Below are 19,295 nucleotides of genomic sequence, written 5' to 3'. Positions count from 1 at the left end.
CCTAAACCGACTCAGTATCTGCCTGGAAAAGTAGGTGATATTCTTTGAGAAGAACCACCTTGATTATTTTGGTCAGATGAAATCAGACCCAGCAGTCTCTTACGCTGTAGAACGTGTTAAGAATGAGAACTGCTTAACCTTGTGCAGGTGATGATCACTGTACCCTTCCAGGTGTGCTGATATGTGCACTGCTTACATTTCATAGTCTGAAGAAGCCACAAAGACTGTACACAGGAGCTGGTATCAAAGACTGTTTCAAGTCTGTTAACTAAAAATGTATGTTTTGGTCTCTGTCCACTGTGAGAAATTTGACCAGTGAGACTTGAGGCTGTGTTTGTACAGAGGCCGGGTTTTAGAGCAGACTGAAAGAGATCCAGAAAATCTGAGGAATCCAGATAAAGCCACAGCTGTTCTGCCACAGCTTTTTCAATAACATGCCCTGAAAAGGAAGATGAGAGAGTGCAATAATCTTGCCAATTATCTGTTTCAAAGACTTATTGTGCAAAGGTCTTGTATTTGCTAATATTAACAAACTGATACTCTGCCCCCTTCTGGGAGGCAGACTGCAAAAATAGACCAATATGTATGTTAGATTTTTTCTTTTCTTTTTTTAGCTGGAGACACAAATACAAGCAGTAGCACTAAGTTAGCTGAGCACTTCCATTTGCACTTACTAGGGTTCTGGAGGGAAGTTAACCTGAGATTTCTGTGTGAATTTGGGCTAGAGGTAGCTAATAACATGAAAGGAGTTAACAGCCCTGGACAGGACAGCTCATGTATGGAGAAACCACAGAGGCTTGGAGAGCCTGCAACCACCAGGCTCTTGGTGACAATGAAAGTAAACTTGTGTTTAAGGTGAAATACTGTAGAGCTAGAAATGTTCTAAAGCTTAATTCCACAGAGAATAAGAAAACTGTAATGTCTGTCTCTAGCAACAAGGAATCAGCATGAGCCTTCAGCAGCTCCTCACCAGAAGTGTGAAAAATAATTGTGTAGCTGGAATCAGCCTCTCCTGGAAGCTGAAAGTAAACAGATGCCAAAATAAACAGTTCTATAGTACAAAATGTTGAAAAACTCTCAACCTGAGAGTGAACAGCCTGTATAGAGATCAGTCACTCTAATGTCTTTTTGCTGGATGTGGGGATTAAGTGCATGTATAACATGGTGGGTTGGGGGATTGGAAAGCAATATGATGGGAAAGGAATTCTGTATCTTGGGGGATACATGGGGGAACTCATACCAAAGACCTGGGGCAGCATCAAGATACCTTTAAGGCATTTCTTCTCTGAAGGCACCTCTCTTGTGCTTCCCTTCCACATATTAAAAAATGAAAACTTGGAGTCTTACAGCAGTGACCCTGACAGCTCAGTGATCTTCCTCATAGCATCTCACCAGGACAGGTTCTGCCAGGAACAGCATACAAACAAGCCTGTCACTTCAGTACTGAAAATACTCTTGACTACTGTAAAAAGAATGTCATGTTAATGTAATAGTCAGCAGATAGTGATAAGATACAGCATCTTACTCCCAAACCATCAAAACACAGGGGAACTCTACTCGAAGAAGCTAGAAAATCTTGCATATTAACAACTTGCTAGTTTGAAGTGGTGTTGCCTAGTTTGAATCTGCAGTAAATGGCACTGCTGTAGCTGTAGTAATGCTTGACTTCCCCCCCCTCCCCCCCTTCAAGTTTGGTGATCAGCAGCTATGTTACTGCTGCAAGTCTGAAGAGGGATGCAAGTAACTGTAAAGGAATCCTGTCTGCAGAGGTGGAGAAATGTATTTACTCTTTAATGTGTACGGTAACATTTTTCTGAATGTAGTCTGTTGCTGAGGACAGATGGCAGAACTAAAGCTAACCTTGGAGGAGCTAACAAGGATCCTTCATTCTTGCCTTACACAAGCATTTCATCTTAGAACTGCTCTTGCTACTCCTGAAGCAGCTAGTGCATACATCTTGTCTGTCATGGAAAGCTTTTTGTTTTAGATCATATTAATACTGTATATGATTTGCTTTTTGAGATGGGAGTGGGGAGCAGGTAGTAAGACTTCATACTGGCAGAACTTAAGATCGTATCCTGAGGCTTCTGCACACAGCAGGTTCCTCCAGCTGTGGTCCAAAAAGACTTCAGTTTTGGGGAAATCTCTTCTGCTGCTGCCTGTGCTGTCCCAGAAGAAAGCTTTGACTGCCCAACAGTCCAAAGAAACATTGTCCAGCACTTAATCCATACAAAGGACTGAACTCTGTGGGTGGCTACCCCTACAAAACTGAGGGAAGCATTTGACTTAAGTTTACAGTATTTCCCTTCTTTCCACTTAAACACTGTAAAATACAATGCGAGCAATGGCAGAACAAAGCAGCAAAACAGACTCTCTCCCTTGGGGACTTGTGGGGAAAGTTTGCTTTTTCTGACTTTTGACAGGAGTTTCAGTTCTGTTTTGCATATGCTTTCCTGGTTCTTTCCCTCTTGCTCTGAATTCCTAGCTGGCTTGTTTCTTTCCTTGGTTGACAAAGATATTTCTTCATTCTGTATTTAAACCTTTCCTTAGATAAAGGCATCTTTTGGGTCACTGCGGAAACCACTGAGGTGGGTTTGGAACATGAAGCAGTGAGTGTTAAGAAGCCAAGCCTGGGATCTTCGCCAAAAATCAATCTACTGGAGCATGATTTTGAAGAGTCTCTGCCTTGCTTGCAGAAGCAAGAGTTAAGACTTCTAAATGGCATGTCTTTGAGAGTTGTCATTTGACTTCTAACAAAGCTGAGTCTCTGAAACTGCCTATCTGCAAATTGGACATGGGTGACTTTAGTGTCCAATACCTGCATGTGTGATTAGACTGAACATCACTGCTGAAGTGTTTCATAGGGGGAGGGAAGAGGACCTCAGAGCTATTAACTGAGCATCTAATACTTTTGCTAATGAGAACACATGTTTACTGTTGCCTCTTAATCCACAGGCTTAAAGTCCAGGGGTGATAAGACAGCCTCTAAGATCTTAGAAAAGAGTCTAAGAAAACCTTTAAGAGCTCTGGAATAAGGCTGGCCTTAAATGTGAGAAACCTGCTGTTATCATAGTATTGGCCAGATCAGCTACTCCCTATTTAACATGGGAGCATGATATTCTGTATGAGCAAGATGAACTTCCTGTCTTTTTGTTCAGTTTCACTGTTTTTGACATTTTAGAGGAATAACTGTAAATGAGGACAACCTCCTTTTGTTACTCTGTCTAGCTGATGGGGCCAGGATCCAACTCCAAGTAGCTCTCTGGAAATGCCAGGGTAGACTTTTTTTATAGAAGGAGATGTGTCAATATGGTTAATGTCCCCCAGACCAAAGTAGTAATAAATCTTCAGAAGCTTTAAAAAACTGAAGTGTTGATGACGGTATGTATGACATAAAATAGAATGTGGAGAACAACCTGCTACTCTGAGCAGCCACCTCTCACCCAGAGTTATCTTTGGTTAAGGATGATGTGAGGGTAAGCTTACAGTTAAGAAAGGTGAACTCTTTAATGTTCATAGTACCCTCCTTTTTTCAATATCCCTTCTGTGCAATGGAATTTTAGTCTTGGCATTCTATTAGTGTACCTCTACTGATGGGCGGTCAGCCCTTGTTTGGTTTTCAAGTAATGAGCTCAGTTATTTCTAATACCTGCTTCTTGGTTCTGCTGTTGGCAGCATCAGCAACAACCATAATGAAGGTTAGGTGCCAGCTTCAATGTGAATGCCTCTTTCAGCTTTTCAGAAGAATTGATTTAAGAAGGACTGAATTTGTAGGGCTATGGAGTTTTAATGGGTGGCATTTTCCTACCTGGAAGATCTACAATCTCAAAATATTTGAGCTCTGTATAAGCAGGAGTGCCCCTTAGATAGCTATATTTCCATTGGAGCTCAACGCTGAAGACAATTTGGCCCCCTTTAACCATGGTTGCAAGTTACCTGTTTAATCTTTACCTCTCCTTGTGTGATGATCTCCTAGCAGAGAAGGCAGCAGAGGGCTACCAGAGATGGTAGTCATCTTCACATATCTACCTTGTTCACAGTAATAGCATCTTGTACCTGTGGCCAATAACTGAAGTGATGCCCTGGACCGTGGGGAGAGGCTAGAGTGGAAGAATCATGGAAGGGAAGAGCAAAGTACTTTGAGGTTTTTGAAAGGAAGACAGCTCTTTCAAGGGGCTCTTGCAGAGTTAATGTCAGGTGATGAAGCCAATTTTTTTAGTGCTTTTGCATTTAAAGGGGAGACTCTTATAGCTATCAGGCTACTGACTTTCTTCAGGTAGGCTGGAAAATGGAAACTTAACTGAACTTGTACTTCATCCAACAGGCCATTCTTTGAAGAATGCTTTAACCAAACTTATTTGTAGTTGGACATGCTTGTAGTCAACATGTAGCTTCATATTGCATAACAGACTCATGTAAGAACTTCATTTAGAATACTCTTCTGTCCTTTGAAAGAAGATGTCATGCTGTTCAGTACAGCATGTTAAAAACTACTAGTGTAATGCTGGCAACTTCCCATTAATAGAAGCTGTGAGACAAATTCAGGGAAGGGTCTTTATTGTTGCTTTAGAGCAACAATAGTAATTCCCCTAGAGCTGGTGGGACCTAGGAAGTAAATACAGAAGGAGGGGAGGATGATGGTAGATCACACAGCTGGATCTAAAGTGGATTTCCATCTTCTGTCACTTCAAGAGCCTAGAACTGAGGGCCCCTCAACTTGCCCATTCTGTCTGCAGTACTCCAAGCTCTCACAAATATGGAAGAGACTTACAGAGGCTGACCTCACAGCCAATCCTAGAGTTAGCATTGGGGGGGGGGGGAAGGGGACCAAGAAAATGTTTTCATAGCCACTTTCTGTAAGTGGCTAAACTTTGCATGTGAGTGCACATAACTCTGCAGAGCCTGGAGTTGATGTTTAGTTATTTATACAGTGGAAGATGAGAAAGCAGGTTTTTAAATCTCTACCATGTTTCAAGGGAGTCAGGGGCGAGCGGATTTGCTCCAGATTGTGGAGAATATATGCAATGGCTTAAAGAACTCATGAACATGAGAACCTTTGTGTAGAGATAAGGAACACTTTTTCCCAGAAATCTTGCTGGAGATATTTGCCTTTATTAAAGTATACACCTGAAAATACAGCAACCCTGCTGTTTTCTTGAGAGCTATTTTTTGAGAGAATATATTCCATTACAGCGAGATAGCTGACTTTTCACCCTCTAGTGACAGCATGAAGTGTGATCCCTCTACAGTTTCTAGAAAAGAACATCCTCAGCTATCATTATGAAAAACTAAAGTAAGGAATATGATTACCCAGAAGAGACTAATTTGGCATGAGTTATACAGGATGATATTTTGAACTCTTTTCTTTTGAGTTATGCTGAATAAGCAGAGGACTCCCTAAACCAGAAGGACTGGATCAGGTTATTAAACAATACAGCTTCTTAGAGACAAGATTCTACCTTTATGGCAATGGAAGTTTTGCTGTGGTTTCCTTTGGGACGAGGAATTCACTGCCTGACTATGCAAACATCTATTTTCTATCTGGTTCAACACATATAGTAGCAAAGCTAATGAGAAGAAGTAGTCCAAGTTAAACATGCCTTCTCTTGGCAATGTGTTTGACAAACTAAATTAAATCTCAAATTTGTTCAAGGCTTGCATGTCATCTTGGCTGCAAAAATAATCTTTTGACTAGGAAAATTGAGCTTTGACAGAAGCTGAAGTATTGTTATTTCAAAGGAATTAAATCAGTCTCCATGTCAATATTGCTGAACTTACTAGAATGGTTTAGAAGATTTGTGTTAGAAATATGACTTTAGCTGGGACTTCTGTTTTGTGTTTAAAGCTTTGGTTTTTTCCATGGTTCAGTTGATCAGCATACTGATCTATGGTACAATTTACATGATGCTTAGACAAGCTGTATGTTATAAATTTGAAGTGACTTTTATAAAGGTGATATTAGTAAGTAGAATAAAAATCCTGTGAAAGAAGGGATTGTTTGTTTGGAGAGAAAAACAAAAATCTTTGTGCTTGATGTCTGTTTGTCATTTTTCTTCTTACAAGTCAACCGTAGTTAAACACTTGTACCTGTTGCATAAACTTACATAAAAGCAGTAGAGATATCATTTCACAGGCTCATTCACTCACTGTAATGGCTTTTTCTTGTTCTGAAGAAAATCAGCAGAGCTTCTCTGAGACTAGGTTAAATTCTAACAACTCTTCCTGAACCATTTGTTTTAGTTCAGGTGGGCTCCTCAAATAGGTCCTTAGGCAACTTTGTTGGATCTAGTACTTCATCTTCTAAAATCAGAGTATCCATCATATTTGAGGATCAGTTTGTGAAGAAAAACACAAATTACTTTGTAGCTAGAAGTCAGTTAGCAGATGAAGCACAATAGTTGAGCACTCTCCTCCCTTGGGATGGTTTATATAAAAGATTAAGGGAGAGCAGGAGGGGAAGGAGAATCACCATAGAAAAACAAGGTTTCTAGCCTGTAAGGGGAGAAACTTGTCTTGAATTGAACTCAAATACATAAATATGATTTGTCTGCTTTGTGGTATGGTCCCATACATTTGCCCAGCCTCCTCCATCCTCAAGCACAGGCTGCATGCTTTGAACCCATTCTTGTTTGCACAGCTGGGGGCCTGGAGTTGAAACATAAGTGGTGCTTTAACTGAAGCAAGAGTCTTCACTTTCCAGGTGTGATGACTCAAGGAATGAAAGCATTGCAATATCCTTTCCACAAGACCCTCCAATCTGGGGACAGAGATGAGCCCTTCTAAAATTTGTTTGGAAAAACTTAAGTCTAGGTATAAAACTGTAGGATGCTAGAAAACACCTAGGCAAGGACTGGAACTAGCTAAGATGCAGGCCTTTGAGCAACTTCACTTTAAAACTGCTTCCTGTCCAGGTGTGAATGAAATATAAACTTATGAAAGTTTCCTAAAAGGGAATATTGAAATAAATCACCCTTCCCCCCTGTCCCCCCACCCCCCAACCTCCTTCCCACACACAACATGCTTCCTAGAAAGCTAGCCCTGAATTTGTGTTTTTTTTGGGAGTGGTTCTGGCTGGCTGATATTTATCTGCATGTGGGAGACTGCAAGCTCTAATAGACCCATCTCTGCCAGAGTTTCTAAGGTTTTCAGACTTCTTTCTGCATTTACAGAAGCCTAGCATTTCAGGTCTCTGGCTAAGAGCAGTGTCTTTGACACTTTTGAAGACTGCTATGCCTCTGATTCCATGGCAGGAAACTTGGCTGCAGTCCTGAACCTATGGCTGAAGCTGAAGTTCTTGGGCTTTGTAGGCTCCCTGCCATTGGGCTGTGAGTCTAGCCATGATTAAACTGGGCCTCAGCTCTAGCTCTCTTGCAGAGCACCTGGAACCTCCAGTGTGGCTGGTTGCACCCATTTGGAATCTGAAAGCAAGGCAGAAGTCAGCAAGATTAAAACTAGGAAACGTGAAATGTTGCTTTCCAATAACAATGAAAACATCCAGAAGTTTATACTCTCTTCTAACATAAAAAATGGTACAGCTTTCCTGCGGAGAATATTTGTACTCAAGCTAGGCTAGTCTGAGAGCTTAGACAAGTGAGTGGGTGAACTGTGTGACATGAACATACCTAGGTTGATTTTTTTTTTTTTTTAAGATATATTCTAAGCGCCTTTAAATTAAAAGGCTGTTATATATTGGAATGAGGCATTGTGCTTGCTGTTCCCTCCCTGGTTTTGTTAGGCAGCAGCTTGTGCTACTAATCTGAAGTGAAGCTGTAAAATAGCTGAGGCACCTCTGTTGTGATCTGTGGTGGACCCCTGTCTTTTAGTTTTGTTTCTTAATTGACTTCTTCCAATTTCTCACATTCATGTCACTTGTGTCCCTCACTCCCTCTTTCCCCTGAAGTTTTGCCAAAGCACTTTGGAACTGCAGTGCCTTGGCCATTTCTTGTTGCCCTCATCACAAAGAGCTGTGCAGTTGTGTTTGTGCCTATAATGTACCCAGATGGTGAGTAGAATGAATGACCACCAAGCTCATTTTCACTTGTGGGGTCAGACCTTTCTCTGCTAAATAATACAAGTGTTCCCAGCTGCTGTGCAGCTGCAGGGAGTCTGCTTTCCTTCACAGGCATTAAAAACCCTTTAATCAGTGTTTGTCGTTTGTCAGCAGTGGTGTTGAGGTGTGGAGAAAAAGAACAGATATGCTTTGTTGGCAAAATTAACTTTATTCTGACCTCTTATCTTTCCTTTTTCTTTTCAAGTCTGAAGAAGCAAAAAGTAGTTTGGGAAGCAGGTACTGCAAGCACCTGTGTAAATGTATTTACTAAAGGAGGGGGCTTATATTCTTATACAGATACAGAGTTTGACATGAAGGGATGCTCTGAGAGCTGCATTAGACTGGATGCTCTTTAGGGCAGGGACACTTAAACTGATTGGTGTAGGAGTTGTGCAGGGTACCTTAATATACCTTCTACTGTAGTACAAATTCTACTATAATACAGATATTCTTTGAGACTTGTGTTACACTCAGTATTTGGTCTATGTTTAACAGATACCATTTGCAATCTGGTCAATTCTAACATTTCCCTGAAAAACTGGTTCTGATATCTTTGTGACAGTTTTTGTAGATGACTTTTTTTTTTATAGTTCTGCTTTTAACAGTTCTCCCTTAGAGTAAGAGGAGGAGAAAAGGACTGATAAGCGAGTGTCACCATTTCCAGTCTCATTGTTTTAGATGCAGTTTGCTCTGAAGGAAATGAGAATACAGATATCAAGAAGAGACTTCAAGATATCTTAGAGCTAAGAAAATGATTTCTCTTATTTCTAGATAAAGCTTGGAAACCCGCTGCTGCTATCCACATGCTTGCAGGGTTACTTTTACCCTGAGTCCAGAACTGTCACATTGTGTATTTGTTTGTACAGCACCAAGCGCTTCTCCACAAATGTTGATTTTGTTAGCACAGTCTGTGTGTGAGTCTTGAGGTTCTTAGGACATCAAGCTTTGATTCTAGCTTCAAGGGTCATCATGATGGGACATTCTGTGTTAAAGGCAAAAAACTTTCTTGTGCTCCTCTTCCACCTAGTACTAAAGGGACAAGAGAATCATGTTACTACTTTGGCTGTGTTTGGTGAAGGTCAATAGCCGGGCTTCAGGGCGCCCCATGCACATCACTCACAACCATCTGCCTGGGCCAGCAGTGACTCCTGCGAACTCCTGTGACTGGTGAGGTGCTCTTTCAGAACAGGGTTACGCTTCTGCTTGGAAAAGAAGTGCCTGCTTGTTAGAGATTGGAATAGAGAACTGGGAACAAGTAACTCCTGAATTGTAGTCCTGGCTGTTACAATGATGGATTCAGTTGCTCTTATCCCTCTCTGACTTGTTTCTTTCCCCAAATGAGCAGGAATATAGTTCAGCATTCATCCAGTGTATTACTCTTTACATTGCTGAGGCTACAGCAAAGGAGAATAGTTGTTGCACTTTTGGAGAGGCAAAATGCTAGCAAGAGAACTTTTTGCACTGGGCAGGAGTGGATAGATGCTTAAGATAGCTAGTATGTTAAATGTCTGAGGATGGTCTGTGTTGATGATTGCTTCTGTAGTGTGAACATTTATCAGCTAGAAAATGGATAAAGAATGACCATTTTATTATCTGAAAGCTGTCAGGGCTGCCAAGCAAAGATGAGGGCTCTGGACCGCAGCGGAGTGCGTATCTTGTAAGGGAGAGTTTTTGAAGCCCTTCAGTAATATCTCCAGGAGATCCAGTCTTTCTGGCAGTGCTGTCTGGTCACATGAAAAGAACCTTGATTAGACAGGCATGATCCTGGATCCTTCTGGAAATTAATGCACGCTTTTACAGTTATAATATAGTTGAACAAAACAAGCACCATCTTGTGCAACTATGTAAACTATAAACTTTTTTGGCAAAGCAGATGTGGCATCTTCAGTGCCTGGAAAGCACCTAACATGCTGTGTGGGCTCACTACTGTAATCCAAATTACAAATGCTAAAAAGGCTTTTTTTTTTTTTTTTTTTTTTTTTTTTTTTAATAAAGTGGTTCTTGGCTTAATTTGGGTAGGCAAGAACTTCACAGACTGCATTGGGGCACTCTACGTGTTTCCTCAGGCCCTCATAATTAATCAATGTCAAGCTGTTCCTCTCTATCCCTCTGTGAGGAGGCACCTAAAGAAAGCTGTTCTGTAGCTTTAGTTTTAGCTCTTTAGTATCAGCTGCCTGAGAGAGGCTTTCTGTTCTTCATGTATTCTCTTTCTGGGAGGAGGGGCTTTCCTGCCCCTTAAGGTCCTATCTGTACTCAGTATTTTGGTGCAGGCCACAGAAGGCTTGGGTGAGTTTGTGCGATACAAGCTGAGTTTTCAATAAGTTCATAATATGATTTGATGCTGGAAACCAGTATTCTAGCTTTTTAGGTGGTCCTCTGGATATCTCTGGTATGTAGAACTGAGTTTCTGACACAAGGAATTTGCAAAAACGAAGTTTCATGCCAGTAGTTCAAGCCCTCAAAGTTGTGATAAATGGTAAATGCAACCGTTCCTTCTAAAATGGAATGTTTAACTACTATAGGTATGCCATCCTGTACTATCAGGCAGGTCTGCTTTTAAAGAGTGTTTATATAGACAGTTGAAAAGTCTTACCAGTCTTTCAGGTTCTCTGACATCACATGTTGGGAGGAGTCTTCAGCATCTTCAGTCTGTTCCTTCTTGGTATATGTTTACAGTCACTGGTGAGCTTTGCACTTTGGGTGCTAAAAAAGACATTACTGCATCTAGAGCAATTTCAAGCAAACTTGTGATAGCCTGACCCCTGACAAGAACTGGGCAAAAATCAGGTCCAGCTTTACAATGTTTTTACAGTCTGGTCCAGGTCGCTATAAAACATTAAAAATTGCCTTCAGGTTTAAATTTTCCAGTTTCCCATTTCAAACAGGTGTTGCCAGATTATAGAAAGTGTAGCAGAAAAGAAACAAAAACATTAAAAAAACCTCTGTGCTGTTGCAAATTTTGGCAAGTCTCTGACATATGAGACTTAATAAAAGGTTTGCCCCACCCGAACTAAAACAAGTGCAGACTTTGCTTGCTTTTCCCAGCTGTCATGGGTTTTTAGTAATGCAAGAGTCCTCAGAAGATCCAGCAGTACAGAGCTAATATGTTTTTATATGAAAATATTGAACTTCTCAATTGTTTTTCATCTCATTTAGTTGGGGGTAAAAAAAGGGGATGGAGATTTTTTTTTTAATGTCAAAAAACAAATTTCAGGGATGCCTGTTTCTGGAGTGGTTAAAAACCAACACAAACTAGGCTTCAGGCAATGTTTTTTCAACAGCTTTAACCTCAAAGCATAGAACAGACAGCTTTGTAGGCAACTGTAACACTAAGGTGATTATGGCAATGACTCACACTTCCCTGTAAGGCATCCAGCCATCAACACGCTTGGAGAGCTATGGCTTTGTGCATGCAAGCAGGGTGTCAGTCAGTGCCCACTTGCCAGCCAGCTCTGAACTGCTGAGCTTGTAAGTGCTCTGGCAGCAAGCTGGGATGTTGGTGTGTTAGAGAGGAACTTGGATTCCCTCAGGCTCAAGAGAGGCTTAAGGGAGAGGAGCTTGGGAAGGGGAAGTATGAGATGGCTTTAACTTCCCTCCTTTTCCTTGCTTAATCCTCATGGGACTCATTTCAAGAGTCCCCTGAAATCTTCCTTTGAACAGGTGTTTGGATTTGGGTAGTAATTAAAGGCCTGACTAACTGCTAAGCAAGGTAGAATGGGGAGTGAGTGGAAAAGTGAAAGGTGCTGCTACTATAATGTCCTGCTGAAACTCTAATCCAGTGGTTATGGCAGAGGGATTTGTAGTCAGGGTTCCTGGGCAGAGAGTATGAACTTGAAAAAGAGATCCGGGTATCCCTGTGGGCAACTTAGAGTACAGCTGAGGGTTTAACAATAGGCCACCGTGGGATGTTGTCATTTGCAGGGAACAAGCTGACAGAAAATGGAGACCATCAAAACTCAGTGACTCACTTGTGTGGTGTTGGTTGCCCCATCTCCAAAAGATAAGGCAGAAGCCCAACTGACTTCAGGGAATGGAAACAGCAGTGATAGTGGTATGGAGAATATCTTCTGAGGGAAGAATGGAAAGATTGGGATTGTTTGCCCTGAGAGAGACTGACAAGAAAGGACAGGGTATGTGTATACAAAATAATGAGCCACATCTGAATTGAATACTCAAGAAGAGGAGACATTCAGAAAGATGGCAAATTCAAAACTTATAAAAGAAAATAGTTTTTCACATAGTGTTGGATTGTGGGATGGATGGAATGCAACTGTCAGCTCAGCAGGATGTCATCAGGAGGGAACGAAATGTGGCTTTGGGAGGGTGCAGGTATGCCGAGGCAGGTGGTATCCAGAGATGATACAAAGAATGCTTTAAAAACAAGCAACTGGGAATATAAAGCTGCATCTGTACTCAACTACCAGGGCCAATCTTGATAGGTTGTTTGGGTTCCTCCAGCCTCAGTGATAAGTTTCTTGCACCACTGACTAAAATGCCTGGTACTGGTTACTGTTTGTGGCAGGGCACTGGGCAAGCTAGGCTGATATGACTCAGTATTGCCCTTCCCGAGTGAGTTGTGTTTGGCTTTGCACATCTTATGTTTTCAGAGGTGAGACAGAGTGAGTAATGTTTCCATTCCATTAAAGAAAATGGAATGGCAAAGACCCTTAATTTTTTTTTTTTTAAAGACATACGTGTTTCATTTTAAGTTCCTTTCAGGCAAAGTTGACTTTGGTAGTCAGCTTAAACAGCATTATAGACCACGTTGCTATTGTCATAAAAACAAAATACACTATGCTTTGCTTTGAGAAACTAAACAAAACCAGTGTTTTTTTTGTCTCCCTCCCTCCCTTTTTCACTTCCTTCAGTTTTTAATAAGTGACCGTGATAGAGACCCTCAATGTAACCTGCACTGCTCCAGGTCCCAGTCCAAGCCCCTCTGTGCCTCTGATGGCAGAACATACGAGTCGATGTGTGACTACCAGAGAGCTAAGTGCCGGGAATCAAGTCTGAGCGTGACACATCGTGGCCGGTGCAAAGGTAGGTGGTTTTCAAATGCCTTTTTGGGGAGGAATGGGAGTCCTACCTAATAACAGACTGGATTCGCAGACCCTTGAGTTTAGTGCCATGCTTTGTGAATAATCTGATTAAAATTGTGCATTCATGTGAGAATGGGTATCTGAGTCTGGGGTTTAGATGGCAAGAGTAAGAACTGACTGGATTATAATGGAAAAAGGCCAAAGAGCCAGAGACATCACTGAAAAAGGGCCCAAACATGTCTATGGATCAAAAGGAGTTGGCTGCATGGAAATGCAAAATCAAATCATGAAAGAAGAGATCTTCTCACTACCTTCTGCAGTGTCTAACTGAGATACCTGTGAACGGTAGGAATGTGGAATAGGGAAGAAAGTGTGTGCACACAAGATGTATATGTCTGGGAAAGGACTAGGCAGCCTTTTTGTGCTGAGCTAATTAAGAAGACAAAATGCTTGCAAGCCTTTACACGGCCTCTTTTTTTTTTTTTTTTTTGCTTGTCCACTGTTACAGCTGCACTTAGAAATAAGAATACTATTTCCTTGTCATCTCAGCTTTTCTTAAGCATAGTCTGAAGATGAAGTTGCAACTTTTCTTAGGAATGTTGGTTTCTTGTCACATAAATGATTTGCTTCTTCAGTGAAGTGAAAAATCAAGTTGAGTGCATTTCCTGAGAGCACAGTTGGCTCAGAGGGCAGATGGCACAGATGTTTTTAGCAATTGGTTAAAGTGACAGGAGAAACTTGTTAAAATCCCTATGGAAGGATAAATGGACATGTGTTTAAACTTGACTACTTCTTTTTTTTTTTTTTAAGGATTTTTGTTATTATAAAAATGCATTTTTAAATCTTTGTCAGAATTGCTTGGTCTAAAATACAGATTCCATTTGAATGTAGAAATGAGCTTTATAGTTTAGGTGAAATATAAGCATGACCTCAAATACTGCCATTTTTTAAAATGATTTCTCATTGGAAGGAAGCTTACTTGTATGATTTTTCTCATCACTGCTGGATGGATCTGTGGCAACTTTTCCCATATAACATAGGAAAGGGCCTTTGAATCATGCTGCTTTCTGAATACTGGAAGCCCAGAATCTTGCTCCCAGGAGCCCCAGAAATAGTGTGCCTATTCATGTAACTGACACACTTCTGAGTATCACAGTAAGAAGCAGTAGGGTGGGAGTTCTGTCTTTGCTATCATCACTTGAGCACAGTGGCTTAGCTAAGAAACTCCATGACTGATATTGGCACATGAACTGGCACTCTTCAGTCACTTAAAACATGAGCCTTACACAGAAGAGTCCGCTTCTGGAAGTGGAGATGATGTTGATTGTGAAGCTGCACAGCCTGTTGTATATCATGATTGCAGAGTCCCAAAGAAGTAACTAACTTTTTTTTTCTTAAGCAGAGGTAAAATATATTTTTCCTTTCAGCTTTGTCAAATACAACTGAAATGTTTAGCTGAAACCACTCACATTCTCCTTTCCCTTTTCCCTGTGTTACTGTAATAGCCTGGAGGTGTTTGACTACTGCATGTCCTGCTCTTAACTCGCTATCTAATGCTTCAACTAATTCCTGGGAAATGGGAATATACTTTTAACCATCACATTCAAATTTAACTTTGCTGGTAACTTCCATGTGTGCTGCTATGGAAAAGTATTTTGTTTTTCTAGTCACATTAGAAATATGGCTTCTAGTTGAGTGTAAAGATCACTGTTCTTGGCAAATACAGACAGTTGCAAGACAGGTGTGTGTGACTACAGGTAGTTGGCCAGGTTTGTCTGTATCTTATACTCTCAGAAAGGAAGGTATCACCAGCAGTTTTTGAGCACCTTCTACCACGGCAGCAGGGCACCTGGTTCACACTGAACAGCCTTCATTATTTCTGCCTGACAAAGACACTCTGCAGGGGATGTCTCATAGAACTGGAGAGGATCCTGTGGGCCATTAAGCCATGTCAGCAATAATTGTGATAGACACCCTACCCAATAACTTGTAAAATGAGCAATTTTAGCTTGTGCTTCTCTCTCTGAGGAACAAAAAATGTTGGGTAATTAAAATAAGGAGAAGAGGAAGCATATTGTGGACAGCAAGGCATAGTTCTGTACCCCAGGCTACCATAGTTTTTCAATTTCATGTGCTGATAACTCAAGCTATACTTGTATCAAGACAAGCAGGATGGTTTCCATAGTGAGAACAGAACCTTTTGATTCAGTTTAGCTCTCTGCTCTCTCTCAAGAAATTAAGGACCTTTAAAAATGAAATCTTGCGAGCCCCTTGGGAACTATAACTCTTACTTAGCTCTTGCTCCTTGCTAGCTTCCTTAGGTACTTTTCAATGAAATTGTTCCAGCACTAAATTATCCATCTCCTCCCCACTTCACAAAGGGTTAAAAGTTGGGAGTAGCTTAAAACAATCAAACTTAGGGCATCCATGACAAATGCAGCCTCACTGATGAGATTCCAGAGAATAGTTCCAGATGGCATAGCTGTGAATAAAATAGGCACCCAAGCAATAATAGCTGGATCTTTTGTCAGCAGACATCTTATGATCTTATGTTAAATAACAGAATTCTGCCTCAGAACTTTGCAGTTATGAAGGACAAATACTTGTTAAATGAAACTTGGCAAACTGTCACAATTATGCAGTGGCTGTAAGAGTGTATTGGATATCTGTATATTAAAACACACTTAAATTTTGTGTTAACTGTTGGGTTTCTAGAAACATGCTTGGCCTATTTAAAAAAAGGGAGGTGGGGATGTTCTGAAAGTTGTTCCAATAGATTTATAGTAGATGGGTTTGAAACTCAGTTGGTTACAGAGCTTGTTCTTAGATCAGAAGTCACATATGTAGAATGAACCTATCTGTAAGTCACTGCTGGGAATTGTAACAGGAGTCTTCAGCCCATGCTTCTGGGACACTTGACTGCACACAAGATTTGGCTGATGTACTGAGGGGGAAAGTCTCATTATGACTAATGACGGGTTTATTTGAAGGTAATCTTTCTCCTCTATCTTCTGTTCTTGTTGGGAGATGAGATATTGAAATCACACTTTCTTAGTCTGCTTGCTAGGTCCATGTATTTTGTCTTTGAACTTTCTTATTCCTGGTCAAGGGAGAGGAAAATGGGTCCCTCATTGGTAGCATACTAGGCAATAAATCTGAAATGAAGCCTTCAATTACTTTGCCAATTTAAGCATGTTTTTAGATATGCTCCAAGTTGGTTAGAACTCTGTAATAGCAGTGGTGGCTGTGTATCAAAGAGGGAACAAAGTGTGTCAGCATGAAAAGAAAAAAGTTGGAGATCGCTGGTGTGGGACTTCTGAGAAGTGAAGTGGAAAACAAAGGGGAGAATGGAGAATGATCGATAGACCTTGTGGGACAGACTGGCACATTTTTGTAGTTTGCTCAGCTTCCATTTTTGCCTGTTGTATGCAAAGGCCACAGATCATTGGCTGGAGTACATGGATATGAATCAGCTGACTTCAGTGTAACTGGACTGCTTCATGCCTGATTGGGATCTGGCCTGTATGTGAGACAGTTACCTAATGTAACTATAAATAGTTCAAAAACTGTGTAGATCAATTTTTGCCCTTTGAGCTTTTGGTAAAAACAAAGTAGAAAACTAAATAGCTAGATTTTTGTGGTTACATATTATAAGCTTGCTGCTGGCGTAATGTAGGTGTCTGGAGATGTTTTACTTTGTATTACTAGGATAGTTTGGATCTTTACACCACTATGTTGTGTGGTGTCAAATTGCCACTACCTGGTGAAGAGAGTATGCTGGAATTCCTGGGACCTATTCATAGGTGCGCTATGTATATTATGAGGGACATGGTGGTCTCATTTGAATAAGCTTGGTGACTGTTCACGGAAAAGATCAATCATGCTGACTTCATTGCAAAATCCAAAATTATGTACACCTGAATTTTGCAGATTAGGCCCCATGTGTTGAGAGCACCACTCAATTTCCTAGTTGCCAGATACCAACTTCAGAACAACACATTTTCTTTAAAAGGCGGTTTTCTGAGCAGCAGTAATTTTGTCCTAAGTTTCAAGGTGTTTAAAGTCAAATTATTAAACAACGGAACTTTAGAAAAGTCATCTTGTTTTTTTCTTTTTCACCTTATGCAAGGGAGAGGAGGAGGTCTTATTTAGACTCAGTCTGGATAATGAAACTGGAATGCATTAATGCCATTCTGTTTTTGTTTGCTAGTTCAGTGAACATTTTTAAGAAAAGGAAAGGAAAAGTGTTAAAACACTCGGTGAAACACTCAAAACGTAGAGTAAGGTATGTGAACCCTTAGCATCAGGCTTTAGTAAAGTTTGTAATGCATCTTAAATTTGGGGTAAGCTATTTGGCAGCTACTCTTTAATCCTTGGCACTTATGTCATATTTTACATTTTCTAATTAACAAAGCAAAAATAGCAAGGTGAAGTCATCCCACTGAAATCACATGTTGATGCAAACATTATAAAAATACCAGTCTGTGGAGTGGGGAGAAGAAGGAATTTGACAGTCCTTTTAAAAACAAACTGATAAATGTTGATATTAAAGGCACTGTTTTTACTGGAACTGAATTGTGAAACTACAGACAAAAAAGATAACAGTATGCATACACCTCTCCAGCCACTGCGGTGTAGATGGCTGTTCCAAGTCAAGGCTGTAAAAGGACTAACATGACCTTTGTAGACCAATGAGGAAGAATGGGAGAAATAATTAGTGCTGAGTCTTCAGGAAATTTTATTTTTTTTCTCTGCACTTCAACAGCAATTTCTGGAATGACACCACTTGAGCCAAGGGTTGAAATGAGAGAGAGGATGTTGCAAGAAAAATGAGCTCTTAAACTTTGTGGTGTAGTGATAGTACGTAAGTGTAGTCTACTGAGTGCTAGTAGTTAGCTTGGTCTATAAAGGCCAGTTAAAATTTCCAGGAGGGACATTGTCACCTTAGCAATAATATGTTTATATTGTCTTCTCCTTCTAGTAAGACCTTGATTTGCGTGCATATTTGCATGCTCATTAGACAAATTGGACAAAGATCTGAGTTAGACTCCCTTCTGGCTGGACTCCAAACATCTCTGTGCTACAGGTGATACTACAAAATGTTGGTTCCTACCAACTGTGCGGTGAAGCATCCAGCCTCAGTCATGTAGGTACTACTGTGTATGAATGTTGTGAGTGCACTAGCACTGAAGTAGACACTCTGAGGAAATGCTTTATGCTTCTGCTTTATATTCAGAAGAGAGAAGAAAATATTGCATCTGAATAATGCAATTTTAACTAGACATCCTTGTCTGCAGTCCTGTGTCCTGAAGACTGGAAACCGCATGTGAATCTGTGCTTTGATTGTCATGTGAGAGACTTGTCACTCCTTCCTCTCCTTTTATACTTGCAGATCTGTATGATCTATGCAGGTTTTTGCTTCTTAGTTGTGTCCTGTGAAGCAGAGCTTGAAAGCCTCTCTTAGTCAGACAGCTATAAAACAGAAGGTGCAGCCACATCGTCTGGTTTTGTAATAATGTCCTATCTCATGCCAAGCAAGGTTATACTCTTAAGCTTGAACAGGAGATTTGCAGGTGAGAGTTAAGTGTTCCAGTTAGCAATATTGCTAGTGCTGCCTTTTCATCACAAAACTAGAATGTATTTAAATGGACAGTGCTGCTGACAGAACCATCATTAGTGGCTGTGTGCAAACATTTTCTGATAATATGGTCCCTTATGCAAGTGAAAAAAAGAAATTCCATCATATAGGTTATATCAAGGCTCATTTAATCAGAAGAAAAATAATGCTCCTCTAAATTCAGTGCAAGTTTAATTCATGAAAGTCTTTTTGCTCTGTGAGTAACAATCTCTGTTTGTGCTGAGCCCATGGTAGGCCCATCCGAGATCAAAGCCCCAAGTGCTAAGGGCGTTGTGCAAACACATACCCCACAAACAACTTATAATCTAAATATGAGAGTGACATAGGATCAGAAGGGGCACAAGGCCATGGGGAGGCTAAATAAATGACTCATATTCACTCAGCAAATGGGTCAATGGCAGAATCAGTATAGGTACTCTGGCTTTGTAACCCAGTGCCTAAGTGATCCATATCTGTGCTGAGTAGTAGTGTTGCTGTTAATATTAACTTTTTCCAAACAGGAAGGGGGTTGATTTACATAATTTCAGAGGACCTGTGAAATACTGCTTAGAGAGTACATTAATATGAT

At 40.6% G+C, this 19,295-nt stretch overlaps 1 protein-coding gene across 1 annotated transcript in view; it reads left to right on the top strand.

Annotated features, from left to right (window-relative positions):
- Positions 1-19,295, top strand: part of SMOC1 (SPARC related modular calcium binding 1) — a 135,288-nt gene that overhangs the window by 29,489 nt on the left and 86,504 nt on the right. Inside the window, exon 2 of the mRNA XM_067295676.1 lies at positions 12,919-13,090. Within this exon, the coding sequence (XP_067151777.1) occupies positions 12,919-13,090 (172 nt within the window). The remainder of the gene's footprint in view (positions 1-12,918; positions 13,091-19,295) is intronic.

The sequence above is a fragment of the Apteryx mantelli genome, chromosome 4 (assembly GCF_036417845.1).
Source record: "Apteryx mantelli isolate bAptMan1 chromosome 4, bAptMan1.hap1, whole genome shotgun sequence".
In the NCBI taxonomy this organism is placed as follows: Eukaryota; Metazoa; Chordata; class Aves; order Apterygiformes; family Apterygidae; genus Apteryx; species Apteryx mantelli.
The sequence above is the reverse complement of the archived record's forward strand: the minus strand, read 5'-3'. Positions and strand labels throughout refer to the sequence as shown.